General features: G+C 43.4%; 1 protein-coding gene across 20 annotated transcripts in view; it reads right to left on the bottom strand.

Moving 5' to 3' along the window:
• The window catches only part of madd (MAP kinase activating death domain), a 199306-nt gene that overhangs the window by 46040 nt on the left and 131863 nt on the right, over positions 1–21403 (bottom strand). For all 20 annotated transcript variants that reach the window (XM_033038463.1, XM_033038468.1, XM_033038455.1 and 17 more), the window contains 4 exons: positions 7236–7338; positions 6243–6429; positions 5282–5432; positions 4418–4618 (listed from right to left, as the gene is read on the bottom strand). In XM_033038463.1, the coding sequence (XP_032894354.1) occupies positions 4418–4618; positions 5282–5432; positions 6243–6429; positions 7236–7338 (642 nt within the window). The remainder of the gene's footprint in view (positions 1–4417; positions 4619–5281; positions 5433–6242; positions 6430–7235; positions 7339–21403) is intronic.

The raw sequence follows: 21403 nt of genomic DNA, 5'->3' as shown, positions 1-21403 counted from the left end.
ATTCAAGATCTTCCCTAACATCAGCATTTCCAACCATCTCTCTTTCCTTGGCTATCATAAGTGTCGTCAGGCAGTTGGAGTCAATGCGCCTGAATGTCCTTCAAGGAATGGGGATGGGGAGTGACTCGACCAGAAACGTCACCCAATCCTTCTCTCCAGAGATGTGCCTGTCCCGTGGAGTTAAACCCCTGTCTCACGGTGCGAGTTGACCCACGAGGTACCCCGAGTTTAAAACAAATTTAACTCGTGGTAATCAGGTACAATTAACGTAGCGGTAACGTCGGAACTCGTGGACGCAACTTAGCGATTTGTGGCGCTAACGGCAGGTACCCGTGAAACTTGATAACTCTTGCAAAAATTCAAACATGTTTAAAGTTTTCCTCGAGTAAAATGTACTCGTGAAGTTAAAAATGGAAACATGTAAACATGTTGTAAGAACGTAGTGGCACGTGCGTTTACCTTAGTGACTCGTGAGTCTACAACTATCATGATTTCATTTGGACTCTTCTCTGCCTTCAGGATTATTCCAAACATTTGTCACTCTTTGGGTAAAGCAATTATTTTTCTGGGTTTATGTTCTAAATATACTTTCCATTTGTTTCCACTTACAGCCCCCAGGTTAATAAATTATCTGACAATATTTAAGATTGTTTAAGTAATCTGCCTGTTGTATCTAAACACTGAAATTAGGTCGGTGAAACACCGAAATGGTAATGTGTGGCATGGTGTGAATTTCCTCAAATAATAGGTCAATGGTAGGATGGAATAGATACGTGCCTGGTGTAATCCCTGTCAGGGCACAGGTTGGTTTACATCACTCAAACAGAAGACTGTCGTTCACTAACCTATGTCAACATTATTATAAACTCTATACATGTTTCTCGTCTGTTTTTACTACCATATAAAAATGGTGACAGTGAACATTTGTGTCAAATCCATTTTATGTTGATGTTTGAATTAAATATACAGACTTATATACTACTGAAGTGTATGTAGCAAACATTATTAACTCTTTGCAGTCCCCTTAAGGCACGTTTTCTTTAAAAATGAACTGTGGAGTGATTTTCTTTTGCATTGGGGGTGAGGTGAATTGGAAATTAAGCGGTAAACCTGATATGGGTCTTTAAACCGTGTATATAGAAGAACTAATTCCATGTACGTGAGACCGGGGGGGGGGGGGGGGTTAATTCACAATTATTGTGACCAGCAGAACGGAGGAGCAAACCTCCAAAGGTACAGGTTTGTGGGTTCATTGACCTCTGTAAATTGCCACTAGTCTGTGGGATGCGAAAGTGGGATAAACGAGAAATTGGGTACGGATGATCGATGGTTGGTGTGGACTCGGTGGGCCAAAGGTCCTGTTCCCATGCTGTAAATGCTAAACAATTACATAATGTGGGAGCAAATCCCTGCGGTAGAGAGCGATCAAGTGGAGTGTTTCACTTAAAGGAAGGCCTCGCAAATAGAGGAAGAATGTAGGGGGAAAAAATACGCTGAGAGGCGATGGGGGGGGGCCAATGTCCCTGTGTATCCGATACATCGCCAACTCTGTGTCCTGCCTGTACACCAGGGATTCTGTCACAATCCCCGTGCGCGTCAAGAATGGCACCCGCTCTGAGAGATTTACATGGTTTGGTTATGGGGGGGTCATAGAGTGTTACAGCACGGAAAAAGCCCCCTCGGTCCAACTTGTTCATGCCAAGCTAGGTTCTTCCTGGAGGGCTTGGGTTGCAAGATGAAGGTGGATAGGTTTGAGGTTTTTTTTCTTTGCAGTGCAGGAAGCTGAGGGATGACCTCGTCTCACATTTGGCCTCTATCCCTCTAAACCTCTCATACCCACCAGGTTTCTGCAGAGTCTACAGTACAGCAAGACTTGTGTTCCATTCAATATTTCTGCCACCATCTCCCACTACCCTGGTGCTGTTGTCTTGAAACACAAAAGTGCTGAACTAACATCTGTGGAGAACATGTTTCGGATCGCCACCCTGCATTAGGCTGCTAGGTTAATTTTTATTTTAGACTGCAAAGGATCACTTGTTGTTTTCCAAATGACGTGCAATCTGTATTTATTGCATCTTTGGAATATCCAAAGTCTCCGCTTTTCCATTTCAGAACATTTATTCATCAGGCATTAAACAAGGGTCTGAAGAAGGGTCTCGACTCTTCCTTTCCCCAACTCAAAGCCGCAGGATGGAGATGTCTTCTGACACTGTTGCTTATTAAAACAGACCTTCATTCAACCTTCATGATTGGTTGGCTCAACAGTAACTCGGGAGAGGAACTTAGTAACTCGGGAGTTGAACTTGGAACATCGCAGAAATGACAAGTAAACGACAAACTTAGTCAAACCCGTGGGAACTCGGTTAAACTCTTGATCATACACTTGGAATCTCGTACACAACCACGAGTCTTTCACTCGGGGTACCTCGTGGGTCAGCTTGCACAGTGAGACAGGGCTATTACTCCAGCATTTTGTGTCTATCTTGGGAGTGACAAGGGTTTTCCACCTGACACCAGCAGAACTTTCTTCCTGCACTTCAAAGAGTTCAGATACAAACTACGCATATTCCTTTCAAGGGAAGATATGAAGCATCCAACTAATGCAACCTGATGACAAAAGTGAAGAATGTCAAAATCAGGAAATGGAAGCTTCAGATAAATGTTAGGTGCAAGATTCAGCTAATAAATAGGAAGATTCTATAAAGCACAGAAGGAAAGTGAAAGGTTAATAGGGGAGGGAATAGGGTTAGGAAAGATTAGCAGACATTCAATTGACTCTAAAAAATTGAAACATAGATAAAGAAATGCATCTGTGGTATCTTTCATACCCTTTCATGGCTACTTCTGATGGGTGCAGCTACAATTGAAAAATATAATTCATGCAGCTTATTTTATACAGTGAGCTTCCATAAACAAAGACCAAATAATGCGTTTTTAGCAATGTTTGATAAGCAAGAATATAGACAGGAAATTCTGTTCGTTGAAATACTGCAAAGGAATATTTAAATCCGTGAGTGTTACCGTGCATTTCTGTGACTGAGAATCTGAAGCGGGACAAATTCGTTAGTTGGGTCTGTACCCAGTGCTGTAGTGCGAGTAAAAAGTAACCATTTTTTTCATCACAAGTATTTTTTTTACTCGTGGACATTTTTCAGTGTTGAAAAAAACGTCACGAGTTTACCCGATTCCCCGTGTACCTACCGTTACTCGTACGAGCCGCTACATGACATCCACGAGCTCCTATGTACCCGCTACGTACATTACACAAACTCGAATCAGGGGAGAACTCGGGAGAACTCTTGAATTACCTCGTTCAGTGGGACAGGCCCTTTAATATTGCATCATAGATGTTTTACACCCATGATTCATCATTTTGGATTTGATCGATCAAATGGACTTATTTGCAATCTTCCCGACTAAGTTGTTCTCTCTACCCATTCAGTAAGCATAGTCAGCACTTTAGGAGTGATGGTAATTACCCTTATGTCTGAAGTTTATCAGATAAATTTACCCTTCAGGCTTTCCTAGAGAATTCACTACTGTGATGCATGGCCCTGGATCTGCAATCAGGCTTAACTTTCATTCTTCAAATGTGTGCAGTTTTGGTCTCCAAATTTGAGGAGGACATTCTTGCTATTGAGGGAGTGCAACAGAGGTTCACGAGGTTAATTCCTGGGATTGCAGGACTGTCATATGTTGATAGAATGGAGCTTGTATACTCTGGAATTAGAAGGATGAGAGGATATCTTATTTAAACATATAAGATTATTAAGGGTTTGGACACCCTCGAGGCAGGAAACATGTTCCCAATGTAGGGGGAGTCAAGAACCAGGGGCCACAGTTTCAGAATAAGGGGCAAGCCATTTAGAGATGAGGAAAAACCTTTTCACACAGAGGGTTGTGAATTTGTGGAATTCTCTGCTTCAGAAGGCAGTGGAGGCCAATTCTCTGGATGCTTTCAAGAGAGAGTTGGATAGAGCTCTTAAAGATAACAGAGTTAAGGTATATGGGGAGCAGGCAGGAACAGAGTACTGATTGTTGATGATCAGCCATGATCACAGTGAATGGTGGTGCTGGCTCGAAGGGCCGAATGGCCTATTCCTGCACCTATTGTCTATTGTCAACCAGAATTAGATTAGTTTTAAGCCCCAGAGCATGGACTCTAATACCTGGTAAAGTGGGGGTGGAATTGCAACATAACAAGCCTTGCAAAATGCAGGTGACTCCATAAAATCCAATTTGGTATGGATATTCACTAGTACCAGGCATACAAACGCAGGCCTGGCAATGACACACATACACACCCCACTGGACACTGTCATCCACATGCTTTCTTGTCACAGAGAGTCTGCGGTGTTCAAGCTAAATGCCTTGGCACCAGGTTGCGTTCTAAAACATGCACAAATGAAGTACACACCGATTGAAGCCAAAAAGTTTTCTTCATTTAGACTCCGGGAGTCATACTCGCCCAGCCCCTTGTTGACGGTGGCTTTAGGTGGGACTTGTAGATGTGTCACTGGTGCATTGAGGGGCTTCATATCTCCCTTTGAGGGCATGGGCTCCTTCCTACCAATAAAGGGGCCTCCCTCTGTCGGACTCCGTTTCTTCTTGTCCGGCTCTGAGTCAGAAGGAAGAGAAAGCAGAGACAGAAGCAGTGGTAGTGAATGTAGATTGGTCACTGAGCAACTCGTTAACACAAATACAAACAGTCCCATAGTTCTACGTTACGTTGGAAGGTGGAAATGTGAAACAGACAACCCGCTGCCAGTAGGACTTAGTTTTGAGCTCAGGCATGTCATTAACTAGTGTCATGTGCAACGGTCTCTAGTGGGGCAGGATGAAGCAATATTTTGCGCTGCTGTGTGTCCGGGCAGTGATGTCTGAACCCGGTGATGTGAGTCCGAGCAGTGGTATCTACCCAGTGCTGTTTGCATCCGTGCAGTGGTGTCTACCCAGTGCTGTGTGTATCCATGCAGTGGTGTCTGTACCCAGTGCTACTATGTCCGATCCAGGCAGTGTGCCCAGACAGTAGTGGATGGTGAACGGTGGTCCCTGACGCATCTGCGTTGAGATGCGGTGTTCCTCTACGTTAGGGCAGTGGGATCAGCAGCTGTTGTCAGTGTGCTGTGAAGTGCACAGCATTATTTAGCTGCCTGTCACAGCTAAAAAGTGAGTACAAGGTGTGCACGATAACCTCCCTATTCTGTTGGTCCTTTCCCTTTCCGAATGAAGTCTTACTTTTGACGCATAGTGGTTTAAGAACAGTTGAGTGTCTTCTTACCTTTGTTGTAATAGTGAGTGTGAGCGATCTCAAGTAGGGTGAAAACGCTGGCCATTCCCCCCAGGCCAGCGTTGCTGTATGAGTGTTCCAGGCTGGCCACACAACACTTCAGTAGGTCCAACATCCCCCTATAAACCTTCTTACTGATCTCCTGCAATAATAGCAAAGCCCAACAATCACCACCGAATGCAACAGATTGCAGCTTGCATCAATAGTACCCAATGGCTGTGAGGGGAAGGGGGTTGTGGGGGTGGGTCTGCGTAGGGGGAGGTAGCGAGGTGGTGGTGGTGGGGGGGGGGCAAGGAAGGGGGCGCAGCGAGGAATGGGGTGCGGTGAGGAAAGGAGAGCTAGTGAAGGGGAGGAGGGTGGAGGAGGGAATCAGGAAATGAGAAGGGAGTCAGGTTTGAGATGGGGAGGTGAGGAGGGAGGTGGGGGCGAGGAGGTAAATGGGGGGCAAGGAGGTAAGAAGCGGGGGTGGGGGAGGGGGGAAGTGAGGGGTTGGCAAGGGGCAGGACAAGATAGTTGGGGCAGGGAATGTGGGCTACTGGGATTGTGATTGAGAGGTGGTGAAGGGTGTAGAGTGGGCCATTGCTGGAAGGAGGAATAGGAAGAGGACCGATAGATTGTAAGTAAGTAATTTTTATTTATATTACATTTTAAATCAAATCACTGAAGCCAAAGTGCTTTACTGAGAAGAAATTTGATTACCATACATCCATATAAAAGAAAAAAGAAAAAAAAGACATAATACACTATAGGATTCAACATGAACGTCGCCCCACAGCAGAATCAACACTTTCCACTGTGAGGGAAGGCACCAAAAAGTCCAGTCCACCTCATCCTAGTCCACCCGAGGTCTAGGCCGAAGACTGTGATGCCTATGTCTTGATTTCATCATGAAATGGCAGGCAAGGGTTAGGGAACGGCAAATCTTTATGAAATATCCCACAGGCCCACTTACCACATCCTTCAGGATATCCAGCCGAGCATCCTCCTCAGACTGGATTGTCCTGTTGAGTTTGCTGAGGACAAACACACGGAGCTGCTCATTTTCCAGGAGTCGCCGTACCTTCTTCATGCTTAACCATCCAACACCTTGCCCGTCTAGTACGTTCTGTACAAGCTCCTTCAGGAACTGCTGGTTCTCACTGTAACACCAACAAGTTTCTGGTCACGACCTGTACTGAGAACTTGAAGCGGCTCACACAGCTCCCCTCTCCACAGCCCCCTCTCCCACCATGTCCCGCCTGTTGCTCCCCATCTTCCAACAATGTCAGCCTGTCGTTTTCTCGCCCCCACTGCATTCCGCATGTCTTTCCCCATTGCATGCCACCTGTCGTTCCCCTTCTCCCACCATGTCCTGCCTGTCGTTCCCCATTGCCCAATGCATCCTGCCTGTTGTTCCACTTCTCCCACTCTGTCCTGCCTGTTGTTCCCCTTCTCCCACTGTGTCCTGACTGTTGTTCCCCTTCTCCCATTGTGGCCTGCCTGTTGATCCCCATTGCATCCCGCCTGTTGTTCCCCCTCTCCCACTGTGTCCCGCCTGTCGTTCCCTCTCCCACTGTGTCCTGCCTGTATTTCCTCCTCTCCCACCTGTCATTCGTCAATAGTCAATCGTGGGTTTTTTGATTGTCACATATCAATTGTTAAAACAGCGAAATTATTTTCCTTACAAACAGTCCAGTAAAGTATCACCATACCCCTGATCAGCGAGTGTACAGGAATAATCTACAGAACCACATGCAGGAGGCGCCATGTTTTATCGCCCTGTTCACAGTCCACGCTCTAGTTCTAATGAGTGGTGCCTGTACCAGGCAAGTCCCAGGCTGTTGCTGGCCTCCAGCTGTCTCCTTCCTTGAATGCTAAGTCGCTCCGAGCCTCTCTTACCACATAATAGCCCTGAATCTCTCACCCACCATGTTCACCGGCCTTGCTCTCTCTTCTCTCACTGTACCTGCTGTTGTTCGCTCTGCCTTGCGGTGATGGGGACTCCCTCTTCACAGTCGGGCTGTGTTTTATGACTGATGATTTCTGATCCACGAGAGCTCGCCTCGTACCTGAATTAAGTGAACCCACAGTGTTAGATGAGCCATGCTCATTGCGCAGGATGCAAACACATACAAGTTCTGAGAATTAAATGAACGCAGTGTAAAAATACAAGTCAGACTGGGGTACAAGTGCTGCAATCATACAGAGACTTGGAGGAGAGCAGGATAGAATGCTGGCTCAGAATGATGTACGTCCAATCTTGGGATTGCAGTGTCGTGGTGGAAGAACTCAGGGAACCAGGGAAGGCTGCGACAAGTAAATACAAAATGTGAGTGGGGAGGATGACTGCTGAGCAGAGTGTGCAGTATTTGGATGTGAGCAGCACCTCAGGGGAACAGGTAGGAACAGCTGGCTGGAATGACCCTGCCCTGTGGTGACTGAGGGGACTGAAGGGTATGCGGCCTCACTCTGGGGAGGGGTGGGAGACGGTGACTCCGAGGTAAGGGTTGAGCGAGGGTGATGCCTGGGAATGGGCAGGTGGGGCTATTGGAACATGGGAGGCCGCAGGAGCAATGGGGGTGGTGATGGGTGGGGTGGGGGTGTGGGAGGCGATGGGGAACAGGAGACAGATCAGAGCTGAGCTAGTGCAGAAATTGGACAAGTGGATCTTGCAGGTTCCTGTACATGCACCTTCAGAAAGACGGATGTGCCATTGGGGGTTTTGGCCTCAGTCATCCTTTCAGTGAGCAGAAGCTACCTACCAACGTTCCAGTGACAAAACCCAGCTCCTCCTGCAACACCCCAAACCAGGCAAGGAGAAATACTGAATTTGCAAGGGGTTTGAGAGGGCATCGTAAAGGAATACCATTGCAATAGCCTCAAAGTGCAAGGGACGGACCAAAAAAACTGGGCAGACAGGGGCCTCTTTCATTGAAATGCCAAGGATACACCGATTTCTACATAATTATTTGGGAAAGGCAAATCCCTGTGTGTTGGACAAGTGACAGTTAAAAGCTATTGAGACAATCTGAGAGCAGCGGCTTAAAGTGGGTGGGTAAGAGGTGCGAGGAGGCAAGGTACGGGGAAAGGCAACTAGGTTGCTAGGCAGGAACATGGGGGATTATGAAAGTGAAAGGAAGGGTCTGTGATGCAGATTAGAACAAAATTGTGATGAGCTGGGGAGGGGGATGATGGAGACTGATAAGCAAGTCAGGCCTGGAAAGGGACAAGCAGACCACCCAATAGCAAGGGACAACTGAGAGATGTAGTGGGAGGTAAAGGACCAGGCAAAGGAGCTGGGAGCAAAACTTTTGCCCTCATCACATGCAACACCAACAAAGCACCGGATGAACTGCGCATGAGAAGCAGACCGGCACCAACAGGACCATGAGTGAGCTGAGATGGAGGGCATCTAACACCCAATAGATGGGGAGGGCAGGTCAAGAATTACGAACAGCCTAATGAGGGAGGCAGAGCATTCTGACGAAGAGTAAGACAGCCCATGCAAGAGACCCACCTTCACTACCCACTCCAGCTTCGGTAATAATCTCCATTATAGTATTTAGCCCAAATACTGGGACACAAAATTACAGTTAGTGCTCATTCAGCAAAACAAGAGTAAAATAAATCAATCCAACATACGAGCCAGTCAGTCCAACAGTATTCCAGGGGTCAGCAAGGACAGTATTGGCTTCCTGATAAAGACTGGTCTTTACTCCACCAACTGTGCTGAGATCACACAACGACATGCAGTCAAAGAGAAGCAGTGAGCTGGTGACCAGCTAACATCTCTGGAAAAGCAGGGAGTCTGATGCTTTCAAATGACACTTTACTCAATTGGAATTTCAGCCTGAAACTGTGCTGTTACTTTGTTCATCACTCCTAACCCAATCCAAAGGCAAGAGGATCAATCTTCCTGTTCGTTCACACACCCTGTTACTGACCTACTGAAGAGCCCATTGGAATACTGATCAGGCAGAACTCAATAAACACAAAGTAGATCTGGGCAAGGAGCAGAAAGCACAGAGGCACAAAGACATCCAGTCACAAAACAAACAAAATAATGTCCTCAAATGTGCATCGGTTGTTAAATGACAAACAGATTAGTAACACAGACTTGAACATTCAGACAGAAGAGCAGGCAGGCTGGATGGCGAGCCAACACTGAGGGCAGCACCAAGAGAGCACGGGGAAGAAAGTGCCATGACTGCAGGGGCAACATGCAATCAACAGGAGGGGCATCACACTGGGCAACTGGCATCAGGCGGTGCACTGCACAGGACGTAGCACTGTCCAGAATATACAGTATAGGCACAAGGAACTGCAAATGCTGATTTACCAAAAATAGAGAGTGCTGGAATAACTCACTGAGTCAGGCAGTATCTCTGGAAGGCAAGAATAGGTGGTGTTTTGGGTGGGATCCCTCTTCAGTGCCAACCCAACACGTCACTTATCCATGTCTTCCAGAGGTGCTGCCTGACCTGCTGAGTAACTCCAGCAGTTCTGTATCCAGAAGCATGCAGGGAGTGTTATGCCTTCTTCAGGCTGCCAAAGAATGAGTGAACAGTACCCAAGGAAGAAATGCAAAGTCAGTAAGGAAGGAACATTACTATAGGAGAAACACATGTTGGAGTGGCACAGTGCTGGAGGAATGGCAACAAGGGTATGCTGCATTGTCGACAGAGTTATGGGCCTGTCCCACTTAGGCGAATTTTTAGCTGACTACAGGAGACTATGGGTCACCACAAGTTCGCAGGTGGTTGCCGGGGTTCATGGTTGTGAGCAGTTTCCGCATTTTCGAAACTAGTCATGGCTTCATTCTGTCATTCATACTGACAGAGACTATAAACAGTGGGAGTCCCCAGTGGAGAGTATCCTATCACATTCCTAACTCAATCATTTTCAGCAATTCATTCTGCACTGCTGAAAATGAGAAGAATCTGTAGCTTTGAAAGGGGAAAGAAGCTCTGCCCAAGGTGTGGTACCAAGGAATCTGCTTTGAGGTGCGCAGTAACAACTTGTCACTGTTGGTAATATCTGGACTTCTCTACTACAGAGGGTTGTGGAGGCGAGATCGTGGGGGGGAATGAAAAAGTAGATACATTTTTGAAATATCAGGGAATTGAGGGCTGTGAGGATCTGGCAAAAGAAGATAGATGATGGTTGGGCAGGACAACCATGATCATTTTGAACAGTGGGAGGAGGAGCCTGTTGAATTTCTCCTGTTCTTACTTTCTAAATTTGATGTGTTATTGTGGTGTAGAGGCTTACATGGTCCAACAACATCACGAGTAACGCCATCTATGGCTATGTTCCTGATAAGGTCGGACACAATGCAAATCTGAGGAAGAGATTCCAAAATATGATCCAAAAAGTCCTCAATGGTGGCAAAAATAATCTGTAGTGGTGACATGGCCCCAATTATTAAGGGCATCAACTGCCAAGATCATAAGGGACTGAATGAGCAGAGTCCTAAATGTAATACACACAGGCTTCTGATAGATCTAAAGCCCAGCAATTATGTAAGATTGACAAGATATGGCTTTGATACCTGGAGGCCCTTAACAAAGAATGCACACAGTTTGTTTGACACCCACATTAAGGAGGATTAGTTAAGGAGGATTTGCAGCCGAAGGCTGGATAAATTATACCATCGCCATGTCCAAATCACTGACATAGACCATAAACAGTGGGAGCCCCTAGTGGAGAGTATCCAATCACATTCCTAACTCAATCATTTTCAGCAGTTAGGAGTAAGCTAATCCACCGCAGGATTCCTCGCCTCTGACCTACCTCGCCTCTGACCTCTCAGGTTCTGGCAACATCCTCGTAAATCTTTTCTGCACTCATTCCAGCTTAACAAGAATAACATCCAGTTCTTGTATCCAAAGGTCTCTGGCTTCATCAGCATTCCTTAGCATCCTATCATTTATTGTACATATCCTACTCTTGTTTGACATGTCAAAATCCATCACCATGCACTTCTCAGGATTGAATCCCATTTTCCAACACGGCACCCAATTTCCCATCTGATGCATGGCCTGATGTGGCCTTCGACAACCTGTGGATTACATTCCATCTGCCCTTGCTCCACCCAATTTTTCAGCTAATGTGTACCCATCTTTGCTACTAACAACGCTGCCAATTTTCATATCATCTGTAAACTGACTAATCATTCCTCCTATATTTACATTCAAGTCATTTCAAAGGCCACAGCACCAATCCTTGCAGTAGATTACTGGTCAGAGACTTCCAACTGGATAAGCATCACTCAACCACTGGATCCAATTTTTGGATCCATTTGTTCAGCTTGCCTTGGATCGCGTGCACTAGCATAAACCAACTGACAATGTGCGACTTTACCAAAGGGTTTACTGAAGTCCACGAGAAACAACATCTACCATTCTGCTTTCATCATACTCCTTGATTACTTCTTTAAAAATCTTAATCAAGTTAGTGAGACAAGATTTCTGATGCACAAGAGCACACTGAATATCTGTAATCAGTCACAAAGTGCTGGTGAACATTGATAGGTGACGTTTCAGGTCAAGACTCTTCTTCAGACTGATTGTAATTGGGGTAAGAAAGTTGGCAGAGAGCTGGGGGCAGAGTAAAGCCATCAAGTGATTGGTGGATACAGGTGAGTGGGGATTTTGATTGGCAGATGAGTTTTTGATTAGCAGATGGTTAGAGATGGGCAAAATGCCGTGAGATAAAAGGAGATGCATGAAATGTGATGCCAGAGGAAAGCATATGGGTGGATGAAGACGGGCATAAGGGGGCTGGATAGTGGAAAAAATGTATGCACATCCTGGTGTGGCACATTGGGGGGAGAGAAAAGGGAAGCAGGATGTTGTTTATTAATTACTTAAATCGGAGAATTCAATAGCGTTGGATTGTTAGTTACCCAAGCAAAATATGAGGTGATGTTGCTCCAGTTTGTGTGAGATCTCAGGCAATTGAGAAGGCCCAGGAGAGAAAGATTGGAATGGGCATGTGAAGAGCAGTTAAAATGGTTAGCATCAGGAGATCCTGCAGGATTGAGTGCAAGTGTTCAGTAGAACGGTCGCCTTTAGCTCGCCATGGTCTGCTGTCTCACAGAATTTCCAATAATTTCAATTGGGCGAGAAGTACTGCACATGGGTTAAGCTCTTATATACCAACTCAACAGCTAGAATATTGACAAACCAAATGTTATCACCTAAATTTAATTTATCTAGAGGTTGTAGACAAGGATGCCCGCTATCCCCGTTATTATTCGCCCTTGCTATTGAACTATTAGCAGAAAGTGTTAGAGCCCACCCAGAAATATATGGGTATAATACTAAAGATACAGTTAATAAAATTTCTTTATATGCAGATGATGTATTAATATACATCACAAACCCAGAAACTAGCATCCCAAACCTGTTAAATCTTATCTCAATTTGGCTCATTTATCGGGATACAGAATTAATTGGAACAAAAGTGAAATTATGCCAATAACGGAACTCAACTTACATACATTGCAACAATCCCCCTTTAAAATAGTAAATAAAAAATTTAAATATCTAGGAATTTATGTGTAAGAAATATACTTCTTTATTTAAATTAAATTTCCCACCTTTACTGAATAAACTACATAAGAATATTCAGTACTGGAAAACACTTCCTATCTCAATGTTTAGTAGAATTAATGCTATAAAAATGATCTTTCTCCTGCAATTATTATACTTCTTTCAATCAATCCCGATATATCTTCAAAAAATGTTTTTAAAAAAAGTTGATTCCATTGTCACAAGTTTTATTTGGGATTATAAGAATCATAGAATAAGTAAAAAACATTTATGTAAATCCAAGACGAATGGAGGATTAACTTTACCAAATTTTTTGTTTTACTTCTGGGCAGTTAATATTAAAAATATGAACTTCTGGTTAGAAGATATGGATCAGCAACCAGATTGGTTAAAGATGGAAAAGGAAGATTGTTTGCCTTTTAAAATTGACTCGATTCTGTTAGCTCCCATAAAACTGAACAAAAAAACCTATAGTGAAAACCCTATAATATATAGTGGTATACGGATTTGGAAACAATTAAAAAGACTTTAAAATTGGACAATTTATAACTCTTTCTTCCCATTGTAAACAATCCTTCATTTAAACCCTCTAGGTTGGTTAAAGGTTTTACACAATGGAAAAATTATGGAATTAAAAAGGTGGGACATCTTTATAGGAAAGGCATTTTTCTTTCATTTCAAGAGTTACAACAGAATTATGGACTACACTCAAATAACTTTTTCAGATATTTACAACTTAGAGATTATGTTAAATCACATACACAAGATTATAGAACTAGAAAGGCAGAAACTCTTGCTGAATGTTTGAATAAACATCTTAATACAGATAAGTTCATATCTCATATTTATAACACCCTTTTAGACAGTGAGGTCCCGTCGACGGAATTATATAGACAAGCATGGGTGAATTCATCTAAATGAATTAGACCAACCTATAATGAAAGATATTTGGGATGAAAGTCTACAACATATACATCAATGTTCGTTAAATGCCAGACATTCTTTAATACAATTTAAAGTATTACATAGACTGCATTACTCTAAAACAAAATTAAATAGAATTTTCCCACATATCTCTTCTATCTGTGATAAATGTCAATACTCAGAGGCTAATTTAACTCATACTTTTGTAAATTGTATAAAAATTAAAAATTTCTGGACGGATATTTTTAGAATAATTTCTGAAGTTGTTAATACCCAATTGGATCCCGACTCAAATCTAATAATATTAGGAATATCAGAACAAAGCCTAAAACTTACAACAAGCCAAAGAAACTTCCTTGATTATAGTATAATAGCTGAGAAAAAAATAATATTCAAATTTTGGAAAAGTCCAACAACCCCCACAATTAAAATGTGGATTAAGGAGATGTCGGTGACCTTACATTTGGAAAGAACTAGACTTGTCCTAATTGACAAACAAGAATTATTTGTGAGAATATGGTCTTCATTTATTTACTTTTTGAAAGGGTAAATTGATCCGGCACGGAAGTCTGACTGAAGCTTGAACCCAGGATTAGATGAATAGTTATGTTTTATAACCCACGGACCTATGTCCAAAGTTGTATTGTTAGTAATTATTCTATTCTTTTTATCGTGTTTTTTTCTCTTCTTTCTCACTATCTATAAAAAAAATTAAACAAATAGAAGCAGAGTTAATATATAATTGATAAATGAGGATCCCTATTACTCTGATAACTGGAATCCCATCTATTAACAACATGTAATTTATATACTAAATGTGTTTTGATTATGATATGTACATGCTTCTAATAAAAATATTATTAAAATTAAAAAAATAAAATAAAAAATCCAATAATTTTTCATCCACTGATGTAAAGCTCAAAGGCCTGGAGTTATCCCCACCCCCCCCCCCCAAAAACCCCTGAACCTTACATGTGGCTACAGAGCCAAAAATCTACTTTGAAGCCCAGCAAACTCCTCCTTTGCCCCCCACAATAATCTTGTCAGGCCATATAGATTTATCCACTACAAAGAGATCTAAAAAACCTCCTCCTTCTTAACACCAGTCTGTCCACGAATACCAATGCCATGAGCTCATGATCTTCCACCTCGTTCACCTTAGTATACATATTTGGTTACCTTTCTATATGACCTATAATAACTTTACTACTAATTTCCATCCTGCATTCAAATTCACTTGGAGCATCTCCGACATCTCCCTACCGTTTCTTGATCTCACCATCTCCATCACAGGAAACAAACTATCATCTGACAAACTAAACCCACTGACTCCCATAGCTATCTAGACAACAATTCTTTATACCCAATTTCCTGTAAAGACTCTATCCCCTACTTCCATTCCTCCGTCTATGCCACAAATGTGCCCAAGATGAGGTGTTTCATACCAGGTCATCGGAGATGTCCTCATTCTTTAGGGAACAGAGGTTCACCTCTTCCATTGTAATAATAATAATAATAATACATTTTATTTATGGGCGCCTTTCAAGAGTCTCAAGGACACCTTACAAAAATTGAGCATGTATAGGAAAAACATGTAAGGGGAATGAAATAAATAGTAGAGACATGACTAGTACACAAAGTAAAGACAGAATTCAATACAAAACACAGCATGAGGCAATTAATGCACAGATGAAAAGGGACGGGGACGTGGGGCTAAGGATAGGCAGAGGTGAAGAGATGGGTCTTGAGGCGGGACTGGAAGATGGGGAGGGACACGGAATTGCGGATCAGTTGGGGGAGGGAGTTCCAGAGCCTGGGAGCTGCCCTGGAGAAGGCTCTGTCCCCAAAACTGCGGAGGTTGGACTTGTGGATGGAGAGGAGACCGGCTGATGTGGATCTGAGGGACCGTGAGGGTTGGTAGGGGGAGAGGAGGTCAATGAGATATGTGGGGGCCAGATGGTGGAGGGCTTTGTAGGTGAGGACCAGGATTTTGTAGGTGATCCGGTGGGAGATGGGAAGCCAGTGAAGTTTTTTGAGGACTGGAGTGATTGTAGATGAGACCATCACTAGGGTCTCCTCAATATCCCGCAGCTCCGCTCTTGCTCCTCCTCCCCTCATCCGTAACAGGGACAGAGTCCCTCTTGTCCTCACCTTCCACCCCATAAGTCGTTGCATACAGCACACAATCCTCTGACATTTTCGCCACCTCCCACCGCTATCCACATCTTCCCATCTTCACCCCTTTCCGCAAAGACCGTTCCTTCTGCAACTCCCTGGTCAACTCGTCCCTTCCCACTCAAACCACCTCCTTCCCAGGTACTTTCCCCTGCAACCGCAGGAGATGCAACGCCTGTCCCTATACCCTCCCCCTCGACTCCGTCCAAGGACCCCGACAGTTTTTTCAGGTGTGGCAGAGGTTCACTTGCGCCTCATCCAACCTCATCTACTGCGTCCACTGTTCCAGGTGTGGACTCCTGAATATCGGCGAAACTAAGCACAGGCTCGGCGATCGTTTCGCTGAACACCTCCGCTCAGTCCTACCTGATCTCCCGGTTGCTAAACACTTTAACTACCCCTTCCATTACCACATTGACCTTTCTGTCCTGGGCCTCCTCCATTGTCAAAGTGAGGCCCAGCACAAATTGGAGGAACAGCATCTCATATTTCGCTTGGGCAGCTTCTATCCCAGTGGTATGAACATTGACTTCTCTAACTTTAAGTAACCCTTGCTTTCCCTCACTCTCCATCCCCTCCCCCTTCCCAGTTCTCCGACCAGTCTTACTGTCTCCGACTACATTTTATCTCTGTATGCCTTGTTATTTCCTTCTCCCAACTAACAATGATCAATTCTACATTTTCCTTAATCTCCATTCACTTTGTCTTGTTTTCAAACCTTACACTTCCTTGTCTATACACTTGCTTATCTATGTACCTCCCACTCCCCTGACATCTGTCTGATGAAGGGTCTCAACCCAAAATGTCATCCATTCCTTCTCTCCAGAGATACTGCCTGTCCCGCTGAATTACTCCAGCATTTTGTGTCTCTCTTCGATTGAAACCAGCATCTGCAGTTCCTTCATACAGGACCTATAATAACTACTAGACAAAGCAGGACCCGTTGGGTCCCAGCATCACATGGGAGGGCTGGTCACCAACGCAATATTCCACCTCTCTACCAATTTCAATATTGCTCGCCGGGGGAGAGGGGGGGGGGGGGCTGTCTGTTGCGCTAGTATGGGTGTTGTGGGCCGAAGGTACTGGTTTCCAGAGGGCTAGTATAGACATTGTGGGCCAAATGGATTCTTCGGCTGGCATCCAACTGTTGCAACGATTTTAAAAGGCGAGGCAAACAATTGGGCTGCAGCCACCTGACAACCAAAATTCATTTTGTGAACACAAACCTTTAAAAAAAGGCGTGGCAAACAATTAGGCTGCAGCCACCTGACAACCAAAATTCATTTTGTGAACACAAACTTGTTAAAAAGGCGAGGCAAACAATTGGGCTGCAGCCACCTGACAACCAAAATTCATTTTGTGAACACAAACTTGTTAAAAAGGCGAGGCAAACAATTGGGCTGCAGCCACCTGACAACCAAAATTCATTTTGTGAACACAAACTTTTTAAAAAGGCGAGGCAAACAATTGGGCAGCAGCTACTTTACAGCCGCATCGAGGGGACTCACCATGGAGTAGACGTGCGTTCAGTGTTATTCGCAGCTCAGAGAGCCGTGACCCTCTCGCTTCCTGGGTCTGGCAGAGACTGAGTGAGGGACTACACTTCCAGGTTTTATAGTCCCTCCCCCTTGCTGCCAGCAGGGGCAGCAGAGAGAATGGTATTTAAAAAAACCCCATTAATATCTCTCTGATTTTTCATCGATGGGAAAAATCCTCCGGTCCCGGAAGGCAGAGGGGGGCTCTGAGTGAGGTGGCCAAAAATGACGGCCGTAGGTGGCGGCGTTCTCTCGGAAATCGCAGCACAGTGGGCCAAAAGCGGTCAAGTTCAGACTTTTAGTAATATAAGATAAGATTCTACTCGACATTGCGATGTAAAGTACCCCACAATAACTATTCTGTAGTTTTTGCACTGCAGTAATTTCCCTGGATATTTGCTCCTCTGTATCTTTCCAACTCTTTGGTGACACAGATAATACTCAGTGGTGGAGTGTCATAGTTCTAACCAAACTGTTTTTGTTGCTCACCCCTCTGCAACATGTCTCCAAGATTGCAATATTCTCAGTCAGTCATGCAGCACAGAAGAGGACCCTTCAGCCTATCATGTTGATGCAGATCATCGAGTACCTATCCATACTAATTCCATTTCCCAGAATTTTTTTTTTGTCGATTCAAGTACTTGTCTAGATGCTGCCTAAATGCTGTGAAAGTCTCTGCCTCCACCATACATTCCAGATTCCAAACATCCTCTGTGGGAAAATATTCTTCATCAGACCCCTTCATTTCCCTCACCCTAAACATTTACCCTCTAGGTTTTCACACTTCTACTATGGGGAAGTTTCCTACTCTCTACCCAATCTATTCCCCTCATAATTTTGTACACCTCCATCAGGTGTCCTCATAAATCCATGGAAAATACCTGCCCATCCAGTTACAGCTCATAAGTAAAATGTCTCATCACAGGCAACATCCTGGTGAATCATTTTTGCAACATAAGCGCATAAGACATAGGAGCAGAATTAGACCACTCATCCCATCAAGTCTAGTACACCATTCAATCATGGCTGATTTATTTTTCCCCGTTCAATCACATTCTCCTACCATACCAAAGTTTTATAAAGATGTGTTGTGTATTTGGGTGCTTGGAACTGACTTAAAATAACACTCGGACACGGGAGTAAACTAACAAGCTTCTTTATTCCAGGACGCCACCTTGAGTCTCCCCTGCGCATGCGTCCTTGCACAAGACATCACATATGCTAATTATATCACTTACCTAACACTCCTCCCCCTTTAACTTGGAGGCAGGTAACACAATTTATATTACATACACCGCACTCCTCCCCTTTTAACTCAATTTCACCTGCACGGTATATGCTCTTTACCTAACATATCATTGATTAATACACTGTTGCACGATTGTATTATTACAGTCATCTCACAATACATCCTCATAACTGTCATAATCCTATCTAAACCAGCACATAATGTTTTCATTCCACCCATCTTCCTTAAACCAAATACATTACCCCTTGCTTTATGTGTTATCATTTCTCGTTCCTTTATGTGTAAATTGCGAACACTTTCCAATCGCTCTAGCTCTGCCTGTATCTCTGCTTCTTCCCTTTTAAATTTCCTAATCTAATTTGCAAATTTCTTCCTGTTCCTGATATTCAGCGTTTCATTTTCTGGTTCATGTATTTGCTTTGTTTTCCTCTTTGTAGGTGGGATCTGACCCATGGCTGCAAGTTTTCGTTCTCTAGCAGCTTCCTCTGTTGCTCAATTTCCTGGCGCTGCGTATTTATCTGCTCTTGTTGTTTAATGACATTCTGCAATGCATAACCATTTGTCCATTGCTCAGTGAAGGAGGCTCCATGCTGGACTATAGTGAAGTGTCCTAATCGCAATCGGTCCAGCATACTAATGAGGAAATATATAATAAAATTGCTCAAATGATAAGTTCTTAAGGAACTTGTGTTAAGTTGCAAGAGAAGGGTTTGGAGTTGGGACTTTCAGAAATACAGGCCTCCACAAAGAAATAAAGAACAAAGAACACACACAGGAGAACAGATGGCTTATCATAACATGGAAAGGTTGATCTGAATAGGCATATCTTTATTTATTGCTTTGAAGCAATAATCATGCTGTGATAAGTTGTAGTTGGTTTAGGTTGCTGTTTATAATGGAAGTTGTAAATGGAATCTTTCTCCATGACATGGGCACCATCCTTCTTCCTTTGTGACACATCTCAGAGTTTGGCTGTGTCATTTAAGGCGATTTATGGTTGCCTATGGGATTGTAGGCACCAAGGGTAGATACTAGACTGTGAGATGGTCTGTGCTGTTTACATGTGTTTATGTTGGGATAAGAGATAAGGCATAGGTGATGGTTGTGTGACCTTTGCAAAAGGATTTCTTATGGTTACCAGAAACTGAGAAAGTAACTCTGTTTTGATACTCTTTCATTTGTTGTGAGGAATGCTTTTAGTGAAGAAGCGTTACATTCCTTTCCTCCAGAGATAGTAGGGGGAGGTTGTAATACAGAATGAAATTAGACCCGAGCTTGGGAAGAAGCAATCAAGTGTGACAATTAATGGCCTTTATGTGTCTGTAGTTGGGAATTGTGTGATTAGAACTTTGTCTTTATCACTTTGTAAGAATGAGGCAAAACTCATCTTTAATCTTTGTAATCCATAAGTAACTGTATTTTAACTATGTAAGGAAATTAATTGTGAAGTGTATTGTGTTTAATTATGATTGTAAGTATTAGACTTTGTTTAAATCGGAGTTTTAGAAATAACTTTCTCTTCCAAAAGTGAAAATATGTTTTGTATGTATGTGTTGTGTGATTGCTGTATTATGTATATATTCTGAGAATTAGTTGTATATCTGTGGTTTTGCTTTATTGAAATAAAATGATTTTGAGCAAAGAGGTTGAAGAAACCACAGAGGGGAAGAAGGTTGTAAAGGGGCTGGAAAAGGGGAAATCATGTGACTATACGTGTTGTCAATCAATGGAAAGGATTTAGTTGATTGGTTAATGCAAATAAGTTAAATGTATGGTAAACCATAATGATTGGTTAATAGTTTGCCACTCCTTTTGTACTATCCTTGTCTTTTACCTATATAATGTGTTACATTTATGCCAAAGTCAGTAATTCTTTCGACCTGCCCCAGAGTTTCTAACTCTGTGTTGGAAGGTTTAAAGAATTCTCCAGCGCTGACAGAATAAAGAACTGATTTTAGCAGCAATGGTTTGACTCAAGTTTTCTTGAATAGACTGGCAAAAAGAACTCATTTTAACATTTGGCGACGAGGATGGGATTCAGATGGTTCACCGACAACACGAGGAACGAAAATAAGCGTCAAACTGCGCACTGATTGGACCAGAGGAATTGGCCAAGCAGAAGTGAGTAGTTAAACACCACTCTGTTTTCCTCTTCTCCGTATATCGCTGCGTAGTCGACCCTTCGTTCTTGTGTTGAACGGGATCCTGACAGAATCAGGTCAGTCTAACAAACCTTGTTGATTGGTAAGATAGACTTTTGAACAGACTCGTCCATTTGGAATGGAGAGACTTAGTCATTGGGAATGTTCCATTGGGAATGGAAAACTCTACCATTTGGAATGGAGAGACTTAGTCATTGGGAATGTTCCATTGGGAATGGAAAACTCTACCATTTGGAATGGAGAGACTTGGTCATTGGGAATGATCAAAGGTAAATGACGGCTGAACTGGACAAATTTATCCTGATCATTTGGAATGGCAGGAGATAGTTAAAGATTTGGAAACCGGGTCAGCTAAACACTGACAGTGCTAAATTTATCCTGATCATTTGGAATGGCAGGAGATAGTTAGAACGTTTTGGAAACCGGGTCGGCTAAACACTGACAGTGCTAAATTAATCTCGACCATTTGGAATGGTGCGAAGTAATTAAAAACAATTGAATTCGGATCCAGTGAAAGCCATGGATGCTAAATA

Source organism: Amblyraja radiata, chromosome 20, assembly GCF_010909765.2.
Source record: "Amblyraja radiata isolate CabotCenter1 chromosome 20, sAmbRad1.1.pri, whole genome shotgun sequence".
Lineage (NCBI taxonomy): Eukaryota > Metazoa > Chordata > Chondrichthyes > Rajiformes > Rajidae > Amblyraja > Amblyraja radiata.
Note: the sequence above shows the minus strand (reverse complement) of the source record. Positions and strands in the feature narration are given on the sequence as shown.